We start from the raw sequence: 20,769 nt of genomic DNA on the forward strand, positions 1-20,769 counted from the left end.
GAGAATAGTGACCATGACACCACACAACCCTGCCACAGCAACCTCTGCAAGATGTGCTGGATCATTGATATGGATGCCATCGTCTCACGTGAGAACACCATCCACCAGGTACATGGTACATACTCTTGCAACTCGGCCAACATTGTCTACCTGATACGCTGCTGAAAGGATGTCCCGAGGCATGGTAATTGTGGAGAACATGCAGACACTACAACAACGGATGAATGAACACCGCTCAACAATCACCAGGCAAGACTGTTCACTTCCTGTTGGGGAATACTTTAGCGGTCACAGGCATTCGGCCTCTGGTCTTCGGATAAGCGTTCTCCAAAGCAGCCTTCATGACACACGACAGTGCAGAGTTGCTGAGCAGAGACTGATAGCCAAGTTCCACACACATGAGGACGGTCTCAACAGGGATCTTGGGTTCATGTCACACTATTTGTAACCCCCGTGACTTGCCTGGGTTTGCAAAACCTCACTGTGCTGTCTGGAGACAATACACATCTCTTTAACCTGTGCTTAACGCACTCCCCACTTACATTGTCTTTACCTTTAAGACTTAATTACCTGTAAAGACTCGCATTCCAATCATTATTTTGTAAATTGAGTTTGTGTCTTTATATGCCTTGTTTGTGAATAGAACTTCCACTCACCCGATGAAGGGGCAGCCAGCACTCTGAAAGCTAGTGGCTTTTGCTACTAAATAAACCTGTTGGACTTCAACCTGGTGTTGTGAGACTTCTTATTGCGTTTGCTTTTTCTGGCCATTGCAGCACTGTTCCCGAGCTGCTGGCCAATCTCCCAGTGAAGGCCAGAAGCCTGGCCTTCTGTCAATATATACTCATTAGAGCGTGAAATGGACCTGCTGGAGTCAGCAGGGATATGCTCCCTCATGTTCACTGACCGACATTGACTTTTGATGACTCAGATGCTGAAACACTCCAAAGTTGTATGCTGTACCACCTCTGCAAGTTTTCATTTAGAGTAGTGGGACTGGAGAATTCCAGCTGTGTGTGAGGTTGGAGAATTCCAGCCAATACCTCAAATTAAAAGTCTCGTCATTACACTTAAATGCCTTCTTCATTTCACTCCCCTCTACTTTTATAACTTCTTCCAGCTCTACACCCCAGAGCTGCATTTCACCAACTCTGACCTAATGTACATCCTCGTTCCCTTTGACAGACATGGCTTCAGCTCTCAACACTACAGAATTCCTTTGCAAAATTGCCATTTCTCATCTGCACTCCTCTTTCTTCTCTGCTTAACAACCATGTCTTTTAAGAAGGTATTTTAGCCCCCATTTCCAATGTCTTCCTTGGTGGTTCTTTTATCTTGTGTCATTACACTTCCCTGAATTGTCCTGGGACATTTTCTTCAGTAAAGGTGCTATATAACTCCAAGATGTTGTTGACAGCAATGTTTATCAGGAATTCAGGCACAGAGGTCAGCGCAAACAGCATGATTTTCACTTCATTTTTATTTAAATGGATAGGAAAGCAAAAAAAGTGCAGTAAACCATGTGACATGAAGCTCTGCAGCAAGGCTTCTAATCCATAATTTATGTTAACTATTTTGCAGTGATAAAACTTACATTTGTTCTGACCTATGTACATGTGGATGTCATTACTTGACACTTCAAGTAGATAAAGCCAGAGACCTGCATGCAATTGCAATATTTTATTACTCACAAGTTAGCTTAAAAAAAGCAGCATTCTACCAGTTAAGTGGACCTTGAATTAAAATGCTGCCTCACAATCTTGAGCAGACCTGACATTTCAGGTTGAGTAGAGTCTGAAACACTCAACTGATATCAGTCAAAAGGTTCAATATATGTAGCAAATATCAGATTGGGGATTGAATTGCCGCTCCAGCCAGCTTGATGAAGTTGCTAGTTTGTATTCTTATAGTGTAGACAAGCCTGTGAATGTTCTTAACTGAAACTCTGAATCAGGCGTCTTGAAGCAGCAACACGATTATCTAAGTGATAGAACAAAGAACAAAGAACAAAGAACAACCCAGCCCTTCGGCCCAACGAGCCCGCGCCGCCGCATCACCCTACACCTATTCTACCCTGCATGTCTACGAGTGGGACCCTACTCAGTCAGATTCAGGGAAGAAATAGTGTCAATTTGGTAGAAACCGATTAGCCTAAGAGCACATCTTTGGGATGTGGGAGGAAACCGGAGCGCCCGGAGGAAACCCACGCAACCACAGGGAGAATGCGCAAACTCCCACAGACACAGGCCCAAATCCATGTGTCTGCACAGCCAGCAGTGCTAGTCACTGAGCTGTTGTGGCGCCCGTCTATCGGTCCAGGATCAAGCACACACATCGACATGAAGTACTAGGCCACTCCTGGACTTCCAAGAGCAGCCCACGCACGACCCGCCGTGTGCATGCCCCTCGCTTGACACGAGGTGGACCTCCACCTGTGGAATAAAGACAAAAAATATTAATCATACAGCCTGCCCTTCCGGTGTCTCCCGAGGTTTAACCCTATTTAATAGCCCCTACCATATCCCTCCATTCTCGTTTCACTCATGTGCAGTACTCCAAATGCGGTCTAACCAACGTTCCGTATAACTGAAGCATTAGACGGCAGCTTTTATACTCTAAGCCCCTTCCTATAAAGGCTAACATCCCATAAGCCTTCCTAACAACCTTCTCCACTTGTGACGCAACCTTCATGGATTTGTGAACCTGCACTCCCAGGTCCCTCTGTACGTCTATACTCCTAATCGGCCTACCTTTTATCACATAGCTCCTCTCTGCATTATTCCGTCCAAAATGCATCACCTCGCATTTGTCAGGATTAAATGCCATCTGCCACCTATCTGCCCACTGCACCAACCTATCTATATCCTGTTGTATCACCTGACAATCCAGTTCTGTACCCGCCAACCCTGCCATCTTGGTGTCATCAGCAAACTTGCTGATCACACCACCTACGCCCTCTTCCAAGTCATTTATGTAGACTACAAAGAGGAGAGGTCCCAGTACTGAGCCCTGCAGCACACCACTGGTCACTGGCCTCCAGCCCGACAAGGTACCCTCCACAGCTACCCTCTGTCTCCTATTTCCCAGCCAGTTCTCAATCCACCTAGCTACCTGGCCTCGTATCCCATGCGCCTTAACCTTTTCTACCAGCCTACCGTGAGGGACTTTGTCAAACGCCTTACTGAAATCCATATAGATGACATCAACGGCTCTCCCATCGTCAACCGTTTTTGTCACCTCCTCAAAGAATTCCACCAGATTCGTAAGGCAAGACCTCCCTCTAACAAAGCCATGTTGCGTATCCCTAATCAGATCGCAACGCTCCAAATGCTCATACATCCTACCCCTAAGTACTTTTTCCATTAACTTCCCTACCACCGACGTCAAACTCACCGGCCTATAATTCCCAGGGTTATCCCTACTACCTTTTTTGAACAACGGGACCACATTTGCTACCCTCCAGTCTTCTGGGACCTCACCTGTGTCCAAAGAAGAGACAAAGATTTGCGCCAGAGGCCCAGCAATTTCATCTTTCGCCTCCCTAAGCAGCCTGGGATAAATACCATCAGGCCCCGGAGCTTTATCCGTCCTTACGCTACCTAAAAGCCCTAGCACTTCCTCTCTCGTAATAACTATATCCTGCAACTGAACCTCCGCTCCCTCCAAGAGACCGCACGATTCCGAACCCCTCTCCTTCGTGAATACCGACGCAAAGTATTCATTCAGGAGCTCCCCCATTCCCTCCGACTCAATACACAACTCTCCACTCTTGTCCCTAAGAGGACCAATTTTCCCTCTAACTACTCTCTTGCCTCTAATATAGGAATAAAATGCCTTAGGATTTTCCTTAATCCTACCAGCCAAAGCCATCTCATGCCCTCTCTTCGCCCTTCTAATTCCCCTTTTTAGCTCCCTCCTACTCTCGCTATACAACTCCTTGAAAAGAGCATGTCTTTAAATAAGAGAATAAAATACTTCCCTTTCTTGTTAATAACAGTAAATTTGGAACCAACAGTCTGGAGCCTATTTCTTTAAGAGTCACGCAAATCATAAATTGTGGGGTCATCCTCAGAATGTTAAGGGTCATCTGAACTAGGCAGTTTAACACAATGCTTCTTTTGCATGTGATTCAGTATGTTTTAATAATTTACATGCTGACTTTTGTCCTCTACTCCTTCCAGGGCACTTGAGAATGTAGAGATTGTTCAACATCAGCATAAATGTATTGGAACTTTGTCTGGTGGAACAAAGAGAAAGCTCTCGTTAGCAATTTCATTTATTGGAGGCTCCTCGACTGTCATTTTGGATGAACCTACCAGCGGTGTTGATCCTTGTTCCCGACGTAACATCTGGGATATTATACTGAAAAACAGAAGAAGTAAGGAAGAACAATAATAAGGTTACCTACAGAAATGAACTACCCGTGGAGTCTTCCTAGCCATTTAATATGGTGCTGCATCTTAAGCAGCATTGTTCTCATTAAATTCTGGAAGGCAATCAGAAAGGGAGAGATTTGTTACTTGATCTAATGGGAATTCTTGTTTGATTTAACAATTTTGTCCATTCCTTGGGATCATCAGAAGGCTCCATCACTGTCTTTCTTTAAAATTTGTGCTAAATTCTTGGGGTAGGTTGCAGAATTCACCAGGTTAAGCAACTGTAATCTACAAACTACGTTCTTCCAACTCACAAGGAAAGGTATTCTCTGTTCTGAAAGATGGATTTGGTCTTGCAGTCAAAATTTAAAGAGTTCAATAGGAAATTAGCAAGCAGGACCTCAAATTAGTGATTTCCAGATGACTCTCAGTGTCACATGCAAGTTAGTATAAAAATAGAAGGATAAAGCAGATGAATGTTTGGCTGGAAAAATAGTGCTGGAGAGAAGTCTTTAGATTCAAGACATTGAGACTGCTCTTGAGGGATGATGGGAGTTGTACCAATCGTGATGTGGATAGCGTAGATTGAGAGAAACAGTTCCTATCCATGAAAGCTTGAGTAAAAGCATTTTCACACAGCAAGCAGTCAAGGCCTGGAATGCTGCGCCTGAGAGTGTTATGGAGGGGTAGGTTCAACCCCTCCATAACACTCTCAAAAGGAAAACAGACTGTTGCCTGAAAAAGGGAAATATGCAGGATTCCTGGGAGAAAGCAGGGGAATGGCGTTCAGTGAATAGCTCATTTGGAGAACTAGTGCAGGCACAAAGGGCTGAATAACCTCTTTCCGTGCTTCTGGGTGTTCCCTCTCCTTGAGCTGGCAGATGCTGCCTGGTGCAGGTGACAGATCTGGAGAAAAAGAGATAGTGACATGGAAAATCAGTGAAAGTTCCAGACATTTCTGTTCATGGTTGTCATTTGAGAATAGTGGGGTGGGAATTATGGGCCAGGATTCTCCCAAAAAAAAAACTAAGTGCCCAACAGGTGGGAAAATGGGAGAATTTCCCACCCATTTTTTGGGCATGCTTAGTTTCACAAATCTCTGGTACCGTGCAATCCCACCGCCCCACCCCAAATTATCTGACTGCCTCGATCCTGATTGCTGACCTACCCAATTCCCGGCGCGGGGCTGATTACATGGAAAAAAGGGACCTGGGAGACTCCTGATTAGCCAGATGCCGGTCGTGAGGCCCACTAGCAATGCCTCCAAGTCTGCTGTGCTACACAAGCAGCACAACAGGGTGGGAGAATCCTGGTCATGGATTCCATTGATAGGAATGATTGCAATACAGTTGAGTGGTCTGGAAATAACCATTGATATATTTATTTTTGAAGATGCTCTTACTCCCACTCTTCCTGTCATTACTCAAATTGCTACATTGTTCTGTCATCTCATAATTTTTCTTCAGGCTGTTAAGACTTTCTATTACCTGAACCCTCCCTTTTTAATTTAAAACTCTATCCACAACCCTAGTTATATAATTCATCTGACTGCAGCTTGCTTTAAAATAGTGCCACTGCCCCATGAATTAAAACTTCCTGCTTCTAACACTACTCTTTGAGTCACATATTTAATTCTCTAATCTGTTTGACACAATGCCAACAGATGTGTTGCTCTGGTAACAATCCAGAGATTATGACTTTTGCAATTCTATGTTTTAACTTGAACCCAATGCTCAAACTCTCAACAGGACACCATTTCTAGTTCGACCAATATCATTGCTTACAATAGAACACTCTCCTTCACAGTCCAAGCTCTTCTCCTGCGATTAGGAAACATCCTTAACCTTGGCACATGAAAGGCAACACAATCTTTGGAACTTGTGGTTGCATAGAGCAGTATCAATTCACCCAATTATACTGTCCTCTATCATTATCATACTCCTTTTCAGTCTCCCCACACAAATGGTTTCCTGCATCATACTGCCATGGTCAGCTTATCCATCCACCCTGGTAGCATGTTCAACTTAACTATTGGTACGAGACAAAAGGTTGAGACCCCTCCATCACTACATGCTGGACAGTCATACCTGCCTGACTCTCAGTTTCACCTTCTTGACTCAATCATTGACTAAATGTGGCATTCTACTTAACAAAGGGTTAGGACTGCTTCCCAGAACAACACGTCCAGGTAAATCTCCTTCAGCTGACCCAATGTCTACAATTCCCGTTCCAGCTCAGCAACTCAAAGCCAAAGTTGCTTAAACTGCAGAAACCTGTTGCAGACTTGGGCTGGAATTTTACCAGCATGCCCGCCCGAGGCTTGTAAGATCGATTCCGAGGCCAGCAGGGAATGCCTTATTGTGAGTCTCACCTACCCGATTCCTGGCTGGGCATTCCATTATAATCTGGGCCTTGGTACCCGGGACTATAGCATACTCCACAAAATCCCACATTATGCAATCATAACACACAACCTACCCTGGCATTGTTTTAATCTTATTTATTTAATAGCTAAATTAATAATTAAGTTAAAGTAATAGCAAGTTACCATCTCCTAACTTGGAAACAAAGAAAAAACACAAATTAGTTGCTGGAGATAATATGAAAAGAATTAAAAATAGAACCTCTGTCTCTTTAAGACAACACAGCAGAAAAAAGTCATCTAGCTTGGGGGACCAATTGGGATTGAGAATGGTTAAGAACTCCCAGGTGATGGTGTCCTCTCTTAGGCAGAAGACATCTAGAAAACATGAAGGGACTGGAGTAGCTGGCCTCTGTAGAGTTGTTCCTTGTTAATAAATATCTTTTGTGTTTCCAGTGAAGTCTGCAAGTCTGATCACAGCATCATAAGAAATTAGAGTGAAGATGCTGGAAATCTGAAATAAAATCAGAGTGCTGGAAAAGCTCAGCAGATTTGGCAGAATCTATGGAGAAAGAAACAAGACCTAACATTTTAAACGCAGCATAATGCTTCTTTGGAACTGAATAATTAAAAGTAAACTAAGTAATAATTCAGACAAGCACTTGCAGTTGCTTGTCAGTTAACTGTTGCTGATGATGAGCAGTTTTTATAATTAGATATCTTAACTAGCTTGCAATTTCTTTTTCAGTTTTAGAAGTCTAAGCCAGGTTCTAACTATGAAACTACATTACAGCTTAAGAAATTTTTACCATGGAGAACTAATTTGCACCAAATTTCTTACTTAGCACAATGTTCCCAGATCAATCTCTGCTTCCCACTGAAACTGTATGTGCCATACTATAACATTGATACACGAGTTGCTCATCTATCTGTCATTGTCATTAAAATGTTTTTTTTGCTAGATCGTACTATCATTTTTAGTACCCATCATTTGGATGAAGCAGACATTCTGAGTGATCGAATTGCCATCCTTGAAAATGGCCAGTTGAAATGCAGTGGCTCTCCTGCCTACTTAAAGGAACAGTACGGACAGGGTTATAGCCTCAGTATCACAAAAAAGGTATGTATCTCTCAAGAGATTGAATAAAACTGCATACTCCAATACTATCATTAATGTTTATTGAAACTCAGACATATTTGCAGAAGTTCTGATTTTCAGACAAGAAAGTATTTTAACTCTGATGTGAAAATGCCAGCTATAATATAGCTAAGTTCCACATGCATGAGGATGGCCTCAACCGGGATCTTGGGTTCATGTTGCACTATCTGTAACCCCCACCATTTGGCCCAGACTTGCAAAACCCTGCTACCTGTCCTGGCTTGAGACAAGTCACACCTCTTTAACCTGTGATTATCCCTCTCTCCACTCGCATTGTCTGTAGCTGTAAAGACTTGATTACCTGTGAAACTTGCATTCCAACCATTATCTTGCAATTGTGTCTCTGTCTATATATGCTGTGTTTGTGAACCGCCTCTCCACTCACATATGAAGGAGCAACACTCTGAAAGCTCATGCTTCCAAATAAACCTGTTGTACTTTAACCTGGTGTTGTGAGACTTCTTACAATTTTAACTCTGGTTGAGAATTTGGTGGCATCATGTGATTGGTCAAAAATAAGGCTTTGGTCTAAATCCATGAGCTCCCACATGCTGCAGACTTGACATCACCTGTTTCGCCATAATTATGACCTTTAGTTACTTAATTATTTTATTTCATTATTTATTTATAAATCAACTGATCTTGTCACAAATTGCAGGACAAATTTAACTCTTCAGAAAATAGACCTTAACCACTTACTAAATATTCACCAGATACTCACCAATACTTCACCTCCTCCCCTGTAGAACAGCAGAAACAAATTCCTACATCTTATGATCTAATGCGAGTTTAAAATTTATGTTGCCTAATTGGCCTGGTGCTGGGATCAGATCCTATGAGAGGTGCCTGTGCTCCCAGAACGCAGAGAGCAGCCATGTTGAAGGTTACCGTAACTGTACTAATTTTAGGAGGCAGGACCTTGGAAGGCCAGAAAGCTGATGGCAAAAAGAAATGGACAAGAAGGTTTGATGCAGCACTTTTGATAGTGCTAGTTAGTCCCTCAGATTTCAGCTGAATGCAACAGCAGAGAAAGTTATTAGGTCCCCACGACGAACCTGACACCTGTGCACTCATATGTGCAAGAATGTTTGACTCACTGGGAAATAAATTTAAAATTCCAAATTCAAATGGATAGGCCCCTTAATGAGTTTAAGAGGCCCATTAATTGACAGCAATGGTGTTCCCCATTCTGTCCTTCTCATCAGCCCTTTGAAAATTTTAAAACTGCCCTGGAGGCACTGGGCGTCCAGTACAAGATTTGGATTGTGGTTTCCAAAGCATAGCAGCTTTGATCCTGACTCTGCAGCCCTTTGAAAATTCCCACTTTAGTTTAATTGATGGCTACCTAAGTTAAATTAGGTTCAAAACATATGGCCTTTAGGACTCCATCAATAGCTTTTTGTCTTTTACGTAAATTATACAAATTATTTATAAGTTTTCATTAGATTTTCTCAACCATTTAATGGTACAGGTTGTGTGTCTGAATAATACCTTCCAAGTATGGAAGATTTTTACCAATGAACATTGAAATTAATATGGACAAGTTGGCTTACAAATTGACAATGCAATGTTTGGTCAAAAAAGCTCTGTTGCTCTTATTTCAATAGCCCTCCATTGTAGGATCTGATGAGTCATGTGACGTTGGCCTTGTAACCTCCTTGGTGAAGCAGCATATTCCCCAGTCTTTTCTGAAGCAAGATGCCTTTGGAGAGTTAACATATAACATTCCAACAATGATGGATAAAACCGCTTATGAAAGGTTGCTGCAAGATCTGGACAAGGATATGGAAAAGCTGCACGTAAGCAGCTACAGTATCTCTGATACAACACTGGAGGAGGTAGGGTTTCAATAGCGGTGACATTGAGGTTAAAACTCTATTATTTCTTGTAGCTTCAGGTGAAGTTATACTTGCATATACCAGTAGATCCTAAACACAGAGGAAATCAAAATTATATTACACTATTGCATGCACCAACTATGATAACCAGATTAGGAGGGGCATATAGACAGAAACAGAGGCCACTTAGAAACCGGAAATTGAATTGGATATGATACATTTAATGGAGATAACAACAGTAGATGAAACTTACTGCAGACAAATGTGAAGGACTACACATAGGAAGGAAAATGTATGAACAAAGAACAAAGAAAATTACAGAACAGGAACAGGCCATTTGGCCATCCAAGCCTGAACCAACCATGCTGTCCGAATTAACTAAAACCCCCTACCCTTACAGGGACCATATCCCTCTCTTCCTATCCTATTCATGTACTTGTCAAGACGTCCCTCAAAAGTAACTACCTCATCCGCTTCCACTACCTCCCCCAGCAACAAGTTCCAGGAACCCACTACTGTTCGTGTAAAATAATTTGCCTCTTACATCTCCTTTAAATCTTGTCCCTTGCACCTTAAATCTATGCCCCCTAGTAATTGACTCTTCCACCTTGGGGAAAAAGCTTCTGACTATCCACTCAGTCCATGCCTCTCATAATCTTGCAGACTTCTATCAGGTCTCCCCTCAATCTCCGTCACACCAGTGAGAACAAACCAAGTTTCTCCAACCTCTCCTCATAGCAAATGCCCTCCACTCCAGGTAATGCCCTGGTAAATCTTTTCTGTACCCTTTCCAAAGCGTCCACATCCTTCTGGTAGTGTGGGAACCAGAATTGAACACTGTCTTTCAAGTGCGGCCTAACCAAGGTTCAATAAAGCTGCAACATGACTTACCAATTTTTAAACTCAATACCCTGGATGATAAAGGCAAGCATGTCATGTGCCTTCTTGATTACCTCCTCCACCTGCATTGCCACATTCAGTGACTTGTGTACCTGTACACCCAGAAACCTTGCCTATCGATATATATTTACTGTATAGAACATAGAACATTACAGCGCAGAACAGGCCCTTCGGCCCACGATGTTGCGCCGACCAGTTACAAAAACAATGACCCACTAGCCTATACCAATCCCTTTTCGTCCATAAACCTATCCATAGATCTCTTAAACGCCCCCAAACTAGGTGCATTTACAACTGCAGCAGGCAGGGCATTCCAATCCCTCACCACCCGCTGGGTAAAGAACCTACCCCTGACATCCGTCCTGTAGCTACCCCCCCTTAATTTAAAGCCATGCCCCCTCGTGCTAGCTTTCTCCATCCGAGGAAAAAGGCTATCACTATCCACCCTATCTAAACCTCTAATCATCTTATATGTTTCAATAAGATCCCCTCTTAGCCGCCTTCTTTCCAACAAAAACAACCCTAAATCCCTCAGTCTCTCCTCATAGGACCTCCCCACCATACCAGGCAACATCCTAGTAAACCTCCTCTGCACCCTGTCCAAAGCCTCCACATCCTTCCTGTAATGTGGGGACCAGAACTGCACACAGTACTCCAAGTGCGGCCGCACCAGAGTTGTGTACAGTTGCAACATGACGCTGCGACTCCTAAATTCAATCCCCCTACCAATAAACGCCAAGACACCGTATGCCTTCTTAACAACCTTATCTACTTGATTCCCAACTTTCAGGGATCTATGTACACATACACCTAGATCCCTCTGTTCATCCACACTATTCAAAGTCCTCCCGTTAGCCCTATACTCGACACATCTGTTGCTCCTACCAAAGTGAATTACCTCACACTTCTCCGCATTAAATTCCATCCGCCACCTCTCGGCCCAGCTCTGCAACCTGTCTAAGTCTCCCTGCAGACTATGACACCCTTCCTCACAATCTACCACACCTCCGACTTTGGTGTCATCAGTATATTTCCTATATGTATTAGACCTCCTGTGCGCTCAGTATATTTCCTATATGTATTAGACCTCCTGTATGCTCAGTGTCTGGTTTTTAATAGCAGCTCAAATCCTCTGTGCAACAAATGAAGAACTAAGCGATGTAACGAATATTCTCCTTTGTGGTGCCGGTGTCAGTGCAGTGTAGTATTGCCAATCAAGTGGCAGTATGAAAATGTCAGCTGAATAAATCCAGATGAAACACTTTGACTTTGTTCCTGTTCTGTTTGATAAATACAGGTCTGAAGCTTTGTAGATGCCATGTAAAGTTTATTTAAGGAATTAAAAATTAATCTGATTACATTTTAGATCTATGTTTGTGTCATCTTTTCTGCTTTCTCTTTCATCAGGTGTTTCTGAAGTTGCTTCAGAATGAGCAAAGCCCAGCAGCTTTTGAAAGCCAGGATACCGAGTCTCTAAGGTCTGAGAGCATTGAGTCAACCCACAGTGACAGTGAGTAATGAAATCCGACTCGTGTTCTGGAAAATTATTAATGTTCATCATATGGATATCATTTCAAAGCATTTATACAAAGGTTTGGTATCATTTTAAAAATTGCTGCTGTGAGGAGATAATGGGGTCATGTGACTGCTTCCATTGAAAGGGAGGTCTGTCCAGTGGAAGTGTTGTCATGGTTGAGTCTCATTAATATTCCATTGGTGATATTCCTCATTTTGATGCGCTTCCTGGTCTCATAAAGGCAATTTCAAACTCTTTTTCTGAAGTGTTCTGAGTTGCCTCCAGTGTGTGCCATACAGACTTCATCCAATCATGCTTCAAAAAAACATTGAGGCCTAGTCGCTATCACAGGACTGCAACTTGAGCTGGCTATTAAAGTTTCTGCTTGTTGCCTTGGCTGCCTACTTCACTCAACTAACTCAAGACTCAAAGCCTCAATCGTGTTGACATATTTATTACACTCTTGCCATATTTCCGCTCAACAGAGGGGTAAAATTAACTCTCCTGACAGATGATCTGGTCGTATTTGAGTTACTCCAAAGGACCATCCAGCAACTGAATACCGAGCAGCATTAATGTATACATATGTGGCATGTGAAAGATGCATTAAACAAATTAATCCACGGTGATTTTAAAAAGAGGTTTGCTGCAGATTTACTGATCCAGTACGTGATTTTGTGTTACCATTGACAATTGAGAAAACCAGTCCAGTCGTATTTTTTTCCCATAATAGTTCCTAAGACATAAAGTCAGAAATAATAGAGGTGAGAAATCATTTATAGAAGTCATTTCTAGGCCCCTTAACAGTAACTACACTCTAGGACAAAATAGACAGGAAGAAATAATGGGGCCTTGTAAGAAAGGTACAGCAATCATCATGGTGATTCTAGTCTAGCTCACAGAGTGTTTTCAAGCCAACTTCCCAACCACTTTCTCACTGGTACACCATTCTGAACCATACCAGCTTACTTTCACCTTTGTCCATACCCTCAAATCCCTGCTTCAGTCAGTCTGACAAATCGTCATTCAGATCATCTCTTGTTCATGTATCTCAAAGTGATCCCTCCTGCTATTTTTGGTAAACTAGTCTCTTCCCCATACCCTACCCAATGACTGCAATCCTCCTAGCCACCCAGTGGAGCAGTCAGCTGAGAGGATTTGTGTTGAATACAATGTTTTTCTCTTCCACAAGGTGCAGCCCTTGCTGGAGACCAGCGAGTAACCGGATGGCAACTGATTGTGAAACAGATGGCTGCTCTGCTGATCAAACGCTTCCACCACACAAGGAGGGATTGGAAAGGGGCCATTGCCAACATGCTGCTCCCTGTTCTCTTTGTCATTCTTGCAATGGCTCTTTTCAGTGTGAAACCTTTAACTGCTGATTATCCCTCACTCAAACTGTCTCCAGAGCTGTATAAAGATTCTGATGTCTCATTCTTCAGGTAAGATATCATTATTGTTCACCTCACAGCCCCACACACAAGGAAGTTCTCCTTGTTATGAAGATGGACTGGAGAGGTTGGGACAGTTCTCCTCGGTGAGAAGAACGATAGAGGAGATTTGATAGAGATGTTCAAAATCATGAGGGGGCTGGACAGAATAGAAAGGGAAAATCTGCCCCCACTCCTAAAGGATCAGGGCCTTTCTGATTCTAAGAATGAGAATGCACAGATTTAAAGTGATTTGCAAAAGAAACAAATATGATATGAGAAAAAAACTTTTTCACAGTAAGTGGTTTGGTCTGGAATTCACTGCCTGGAAATGTGGTGAATGCAGGTTGAATCAAAGCATTCAAGAGGGAATTAGAAGATTATTTGAATAGAAACAAAGACGCAATTCTCCCCAAAAAATTCAAAGTGTTGAATTTCCGTGAAAACTGGAGTAACTCACACTGGCTTTTTCAGTGCAAGTTCAGGGAAGAATCCCCCACACACTGTGCATTGCGGAGGCTGCCAGTGTGAATATCATTAAATTTCAGAGGGCAGGGCCTATTCCCGCTGGAAACCAGCATGCTGAGCAAGCCATTGCGCATGCGCCGGTCTGTCAGTGCTGAGGTTGTTGCACTGATGGCCTCCTGATTGCTGGCCAAATTGATCGCTGGCCAGCCCCTCAATCCCTGCAATGCCGGCCCCCTGGCCACCCCCACCCCCCACTGTTTATTCCCCTCCCCCCCCCCCCCCCCCCCCCCCAGCTGACTGCACCCAGATCACACGGCCTCCTTCCTTCCCCAACTGATCCCTGTGCAGAGTGGCAACAGGACTCTCCACCCCCACCCATAGGCCCCACCCTCCATATGCCCTGCCTCTTTGGCACAGCCTCATGCCTGGTGAGCAGTGCCAAGGTGCTTCCTGGGCATTGGCACTTTGCCCCTTAGGCAGTGCCAGGGGGCAGAGCTGGCACTGTCAGGATGCCAATGCTCAGGGGGCATTACCTGACCCTCTGGGAGGGCCCCGATTGCTCCCCCTTCACTCCAGCGGAGTCAGGTCACGAGCTCCCCGAAAGTGGGGAGCTGCTGTAATCCCGGCTGGAGTGAAATACTCTGGCGGGTGGTGGAGGGGGGAAAGATGCTAGCGGAACCGGAGAGTTCAGTCCTTCAGTTTCAGGCCCGCTAATCATATTTAAATTATATTACAGTGACCATGGTCTTTCTACCTCCCCACCGATTTCTGGCATGGAGCAGACACCGCCAGAAATCTGGCACTGGGAGATACAAGTGGGGCGCGAACGCTTGTGTGAACCCCGTGAATTGGCTGACACAAGAATCTCCCAGCCTGCTGCCTGTTCTGAAGAATAGCTGAATATGCAGACAGGATGACTCATTGTGCTTTTGCTTAACAGCAGATCCACCTTTATGTTATCTTCCCTCTTCTGTGTATATGAATGAGGAGAGGCTACTTTCTGAACTACTGCTATCAGAAAATAATCCCCCTGATTAATACGTAGAACACGCCTTAAATAAGGCATTTCTGTTGCAATTTGTTGTATCTGGGTGCATTAAACAGTTTCTAAATTGACATTGAAACCCTGAGATTCCTATGCCTAGGTCTCTGAAGGTGGCAAGACATTGACTAATTAGCAAAGCATATAGGACATTGAGCTTCATACGTAGAGGTCTAAAGTTATGCTCATGCTTTATAAACTCTGTTTAGGCCACAATTAGAATATTGTGCCAAGTAGTTTTTGTCCCTTTTAATACTGGAATTCCTACCTTTTTATTTATACCTGGCACTTAAGCTTCTTTCATCAGTCTTAATCAAAAGTCACAAGTATCTAGAATTGATGTTTAACTTTAATGAAGATTGCCCTCACAGGCAGTGGGAATGGACCTTTTGTTAACAGACAGTGCTGGTGAATGAAGACCTCCGACTCTGAATAGCAGTGGGCTAATGAGTGGCTGGCCTCCATCATTTAGGTTGTGGAAAGACATAAACGCCTCCCACTAACACCCTACCACCAGCCAGGAAACAGATTCACGCTGGGATATATTGGACTTAATCAGTCTCTAAATCCTTCGACTGCTCCACACTACTATCAAAGGAAGGAGTGTGCTGATATGAAAACACAGGAGTAAAGCTGCAGTAGTAGCAAGGAATAATCATTGAAATGGTCTGGAATATAATTTCACTGCCAGGTTCCTGCGGCCTGATCAGAGTTTTGTCAGCAATGCTACACAAAACTCTTAATCATGCTACAAGTGGAATTTCAGTCCTGAACCGATCAATATCAAGCTCAATTTGTGGCCACATTATTGTTTCTACATGAAAACTGTAATTTAAATGCATCGAATGCTAGATTTTTAAGCTACTTTTTATGTAATAGCTATTTAATGACTTGAATGTATTTGATGGCTGTTAACTTGAAAATAATTGTTCCTCTAAATGAATCCCATCATTCAAATCGCATCTCTAAATTAATTATTGTTAATCTAGATAGATATTGAATTCATAAATGCACTTAAGCTGACTCAAACCTGATTGGGCGGCACTGTGTCACAGTGATTAGCACACTGCTGCCTCACAGCGTCAGGGACCCACGTTCAATTTCCAGCTTGGGTCACTGTTCAAAGTCTGCATGTTCTCCCTGTGTCTGTGTGGTGTTCCGGTTTCCTCTCTCAGTCTGAAAGACGTGCTGGTTAGGTGCATTGGCCATGCTAAATTCTCTCTCAATGTACCCAAACAAGCGCCGGCGTGTGGCGACACTGAGGGAGAATTTAACATGGCCATTGCACCTAACCAGCATGTCTTTTGGGTAGGAGATGTCAAGATTATTTGTTAATCTTGCCCATCTAATAAAGGTGATTTTACATCTTGTGGCATTGTACCCCAGGGCCTTGATACCAGACATTGACATACCTAGCACTCCCTCACCATTTTAAGGTGGTCCTTGAGGACTTCCTACATCCTTTCCCTCCCCATGGAGCTGCAGCATCTCTCTCCCTGCCCATCTCCACCATTAATGCTTCCAGCACCCCACCCTTAACCCTAAAGTCTTCTCTCTGCCCTGCTGCTCAGGTCATGACTCACAAATCCAACGACCAAGGCAACTGTTTCTCACTCAATCAAATTTCTTAATCTGTTTGGAGAGACGCTGTTTGAGGACGCTCGCCCTGTTTACACAAGTACCAGATTCCCTGTAGAAAAGACTACAATTTTAGACTCCAGTGAAGTTTAGTTGTCATGCAAACTCATGTGAACAGCTCCAAATAGTGAGCCTGATTCTTTTGCCACTGACTGAAAAATCCAGGTCATTAATTATAGAAATAATTCAAATCAGTTTGAAATGTGTTTGGGGTTGTAGTTGATACTTAAAATGTTAAATTTTATTCTTATTGGGTGTTAGTGATAATGACTGTGACAGTCACAGTAGTTTATGATTTTAGTTTCCCAATTTAGCAATGAAATATATCCTCTCATTTTTGGAGTTTAAACATGTTCTTTTTCTCCCTGGAATTATTTGAATAGACTGCAGTTCATAAATCTATATTCATTGTCTTCCTGTGGCTAACTCTGATCTTCTTACTCTGTACAGTTCTGGTGAGAAGGATTTTCTAAACCTGACCTCTGCCTTGCTGAAGTCTTTGCATATAAATGAACCCTGTATCGGCCAAGCCTCCGATCAGTAAGTAAATAATGCATTGTTCATTCTTCTCATTCATACCGTCTCGTTAAGGATTATTAGTGTTGCGGAATGGGACAGCTATCACTTGTTGAAACATAGTGGGTATAACTTAAACCATCAAAAATGGATGAATTTGGATAAGGTAGAATGTTAAAATTTAAAAGAAATCTCAAACTTGAACTTCATCCTCCTTGGACCTTCCCATTTCTGGATCCCATAGAGATTGGGGAAGCAGGTCACTCATTTAAATATTTAATAAGGTGGCCTTAAATTAACCCTCTTTCACTTTCAAGCTGGCTGGCTGAGTTTCCTGGGATTCGGGACACCCGTCGGCCATTGGGAGGTTTAGTTTGCTGCATTGAAGAGGTGATGCTTAACCAATACTGGTTCTTACCCTAGGATCACAAGCTAACATTTTTCCTCCCTCTTGATCAGACCCAAAGTGGTAATTAACCCAACAGCCAATGGGTAATTCCCCCCTCCCTAGCTATCAGTAATCCGCCAAGCTCTACCATCTTGCTGCTCCTAGACTGTAACTACTTCCAGAGCATTTTCTGCTCGATAAGGGACCAAACCTGTTAATCCATGAGGAAGACAAACCGATCTACCAAACATAAGGCATTCTTCCATGTTACAGCTAGACAATGCAACACCCAATTCTTGCCACCCATCTACAGATTCTGTAGGGAAGAAGAATTCTGAAAAATTCTTCTAACTCTGAGTCAAATCAGATCAGTAATTTCCAGGTGATAATGGTGAACATGAGATCCATTACCCAACATTTATGTTTTGTCCATTCGCTTGCATCTTTGAATATTTATAATGGATCAGCACAAGCTGGCTATTTATTCTAAAAGATGTCCAGGAGAAGTAGTAAAACATCGGAGAAAGAAAAAGCAAGTTGGAGGGATTTGAGATAAATTGATAGCATTGAATGGTGAACACAGAGGTGATTAGTGAGGCAGTTTTGCTACTGCAAACCTTCTGGAAGATATCTATTTGGGAAAATCAGTAAATGACCCTTTTTAGATTTCCTGCATTCTTTTCCATAAATCTCACAGTGCCATTCATTTACCCTGCTGGAACCAGCTGTGATCCATTAGAAACTTGGCCTTTATGTCAAGAAAATTGATAACTGGTGATACCTTTTCTTACTCTCTTGTCTTGAAATTAAATGATTTAAATATTAGCCTGAGGTGTATGGAATTCTTTTGTCTGCTATATTAAGAACATAAGAACATAAGAACATAAGAAATAGGAGCAGGAGTAGGCCATCTAGCCCTTCGAGCCTGCCCCGCCATTCAATAAGATCATGGCTGATCTGTTGTGGCTCAGTTCCACTTTCCCGCCCTCTCCCCATAACCCTTAATCCCCTCTCTTATCAAGAACCCATCAACCCGCTTCTTAAAAATATTTAGCGAGGCAGCCTCCACCACTTCAACGGGCAGAGAATTCCAGAGATTCACCACCCTTTGAGTGAAGAAGTTCCTCCTCAACTCCGTTCTAAACCGCCCCCCCTTTATCTTGAGGCTGTGCCCCCTAGTCCTACTGTCTTTTTTGAGCGGGAAGAGTCTCTCCACCTCTATCCTATCCATCCCATTCATCATCTTATACGTCTCAATGAGATCTCCCCTCATTCTTCTAAACTCTAACGAGTACAAGCCTAGTTTATTCAGCCTCTCCTCATAGCTCAATCCCCTCAACTCCGGTATCAGCCTAGTAAACCTCCTCTGCACTCCCTCCAGGGCCAAAATATCCTTGCGCAGGTGCGGCGCCCAAAAATGCACACAGTACTCCAGCTGCGGCCTCACCAATGCCCTATACAGCTGCAGCAAGACCTCCCTACTTTTATATTCAATCCCCCTCGCTATGAAGGCCAGCATCCCATTCGCCTTCCTGACCACCTGCTGCACCTGCAAGCTGGGTTTTTGCGACTCATGCACAAGGACCCCGAGGTCCCTCTGCACCGTCGCCTGCTGCAGTTTTTCGCCACGTAAGTAATAGTCCTTCCTACCATTCTTCCTACCAAAGTGGACCACCTCACACTTGCCAACATTAAATTCCATTTGAGTATTAACCCATTAGTGGACTTAACAGAGTTTAACCAGCTAAGTGAAATAAGACAATTCATTGGATAGAATTATATGAAGTTGTAACACACAAGGAGGCCATTTGATCTGTTGTGCTTGTTCTAGCTCTTTGAAGTGATATTCTTCATTTTTTATCTGTGGCCCTGTAAGTTCTTCATCTTCAAATACCTGTTCAATTCTATTTTTAAATTATTTCTAGGATCAGCTTCCACCATTTCAGGTACAGCATCCCACATACCAACAACTCTCTGAGTGAAAAGATTTCTTCTCATCTTCCCCCCCTCCTCCCCCTAGACCTTTGACAATGATTGTGACCTATAATTAATGACCCTCTCACCCCAGCATTATTTTTACTTCATTCTGTGCAAGAAATCTGTCATCATCTTGAGTATTGGAAATAAACCTGTTGTAGATTTGTAAGCAGTGCAATCTCTGGTTTGCTCTGAGATAAATCATACATTAAAACAGTCTTGTAACTGAAGTCCCTTGTCACAAGTATAACATGGTAAACATCAATCATAATAGTCTCCAAGGCCTTAACATCTCTTCTGAAGTGTGATGTCCAAAATTGTTTACAATACGTCAGCTGAAACATAACCAGTTCTTTATAAATCATTAGCATGTTCGCTTTGCTTTTATATTCCATTTCACTGTTTATAAATCCACGTACGCAAATGTGTTTTAATCATGCCACCAGTGCCATCAACTTGCTCTGCCACCTTTAGAGATTGGAGTATATGGACTCCAGGGTCCCTTTGATCATCCACACTTGTAAAAACCATGCCGTTTATGGTACAAAATTTTTTCAAATTAGTCCTCAAAGATGTATCACTTCACATGTTCCCACATTAAAATCTATTTACCGTGTTTCTGATCGTGTCATCATCTTATGTCATCCTGAAGTTTTGTAATAATCCTTTGTAAGATTTTGCAGGGGATTCAGATTGCAGTTAGTTGTGTTAAATCTTTTTTTGGTATCACAAAGCAAAGATCAACACAGCGTAGAATTTAGACAGTAATTTACAGTTCCAAACATATCTTATATTACTGATTAGTTACTGGACAGAATAATGTTTGTCATTTTCCCAGTTTTTCTTACTTCTCTTCCCTTTTGTCTTATTAGCCCATTAGCTGGGAGGTGTTAGGCTCTAACTAGCATTTTCATCCACCCACTCAAGCCCAGGTGCTCTTTTCATTGTTTTTTATAATTCAATGCTTTTAATTAAAATCCCTTCACATACCCTTGTCTTTTGGCTGTATAATCCAATGAATGCAATCATTTTCTCTTGCATGGCATCTTTTAGCCTGCTAAGCCCCTCTGCATGTACAGTTTTCCTTTATTCCACTTAACATATTGCAGAGGCATTGGCTGGTGTTTTCTGGCCACTCGTGTCAGCCGGATCTTCCAGT

The 20,769-nt window shown here is 42.8% G+C and overlaps 1 protein-coding gene across 1 annotated transcript in view; it reads left to right on the forward strand.

Annotated features, from left to right (window-relative positions):
• Positions 1-20,769, forward strand: part of LOC145356289 (ATP-binding cassette sub-family A member 13-like) — a 274,002-nt gene that overhangs the window by 197,506 nt on the left and 55,727 nt on the right. The window contains exons 38-43 of the mRNA XM_080208858.1: positions 4,182-4,378; positions 7,701-7,858; positions 9,505-9,735; positions 12,043-12,145; positions 13,344-13,593; positions 17,180-17,269. Of these exons, the coding sequence (XP_080064984.1) occupies positions 4,182-4,378; positions 7,701-7,858; positions 9,505-9,735; positions 12,043-12,145; positions 13,344-13,593; positions 17,180-17,269 (1,029 nt within the window). The remainder of the gene's footprint in view (positions 1-4,181; positions 4,379-7,700; positions 7,859-9,504; positions 9,736-12,042; positions 12,146-13,343; positions 13,594-17,179; positions 17,270-20,769) is intronic.

Source organism: Carcharhinus amblyrhynchos, chromosome 2, assembly GCF_965287045.1.
Source record: "Carcharhinus amblyrhynchos chromosome 2, sCarAmb.v2.hapA, whole genome shotgun sequence".
Classification (NCBI taxonomy): Eukaryota; Metazoa; Chordata; class Chondrichthyes; order Carcharhiniformes; family Carcharhinidae; genus Carcharhinus; species Carcharhinus amblyrhynchos.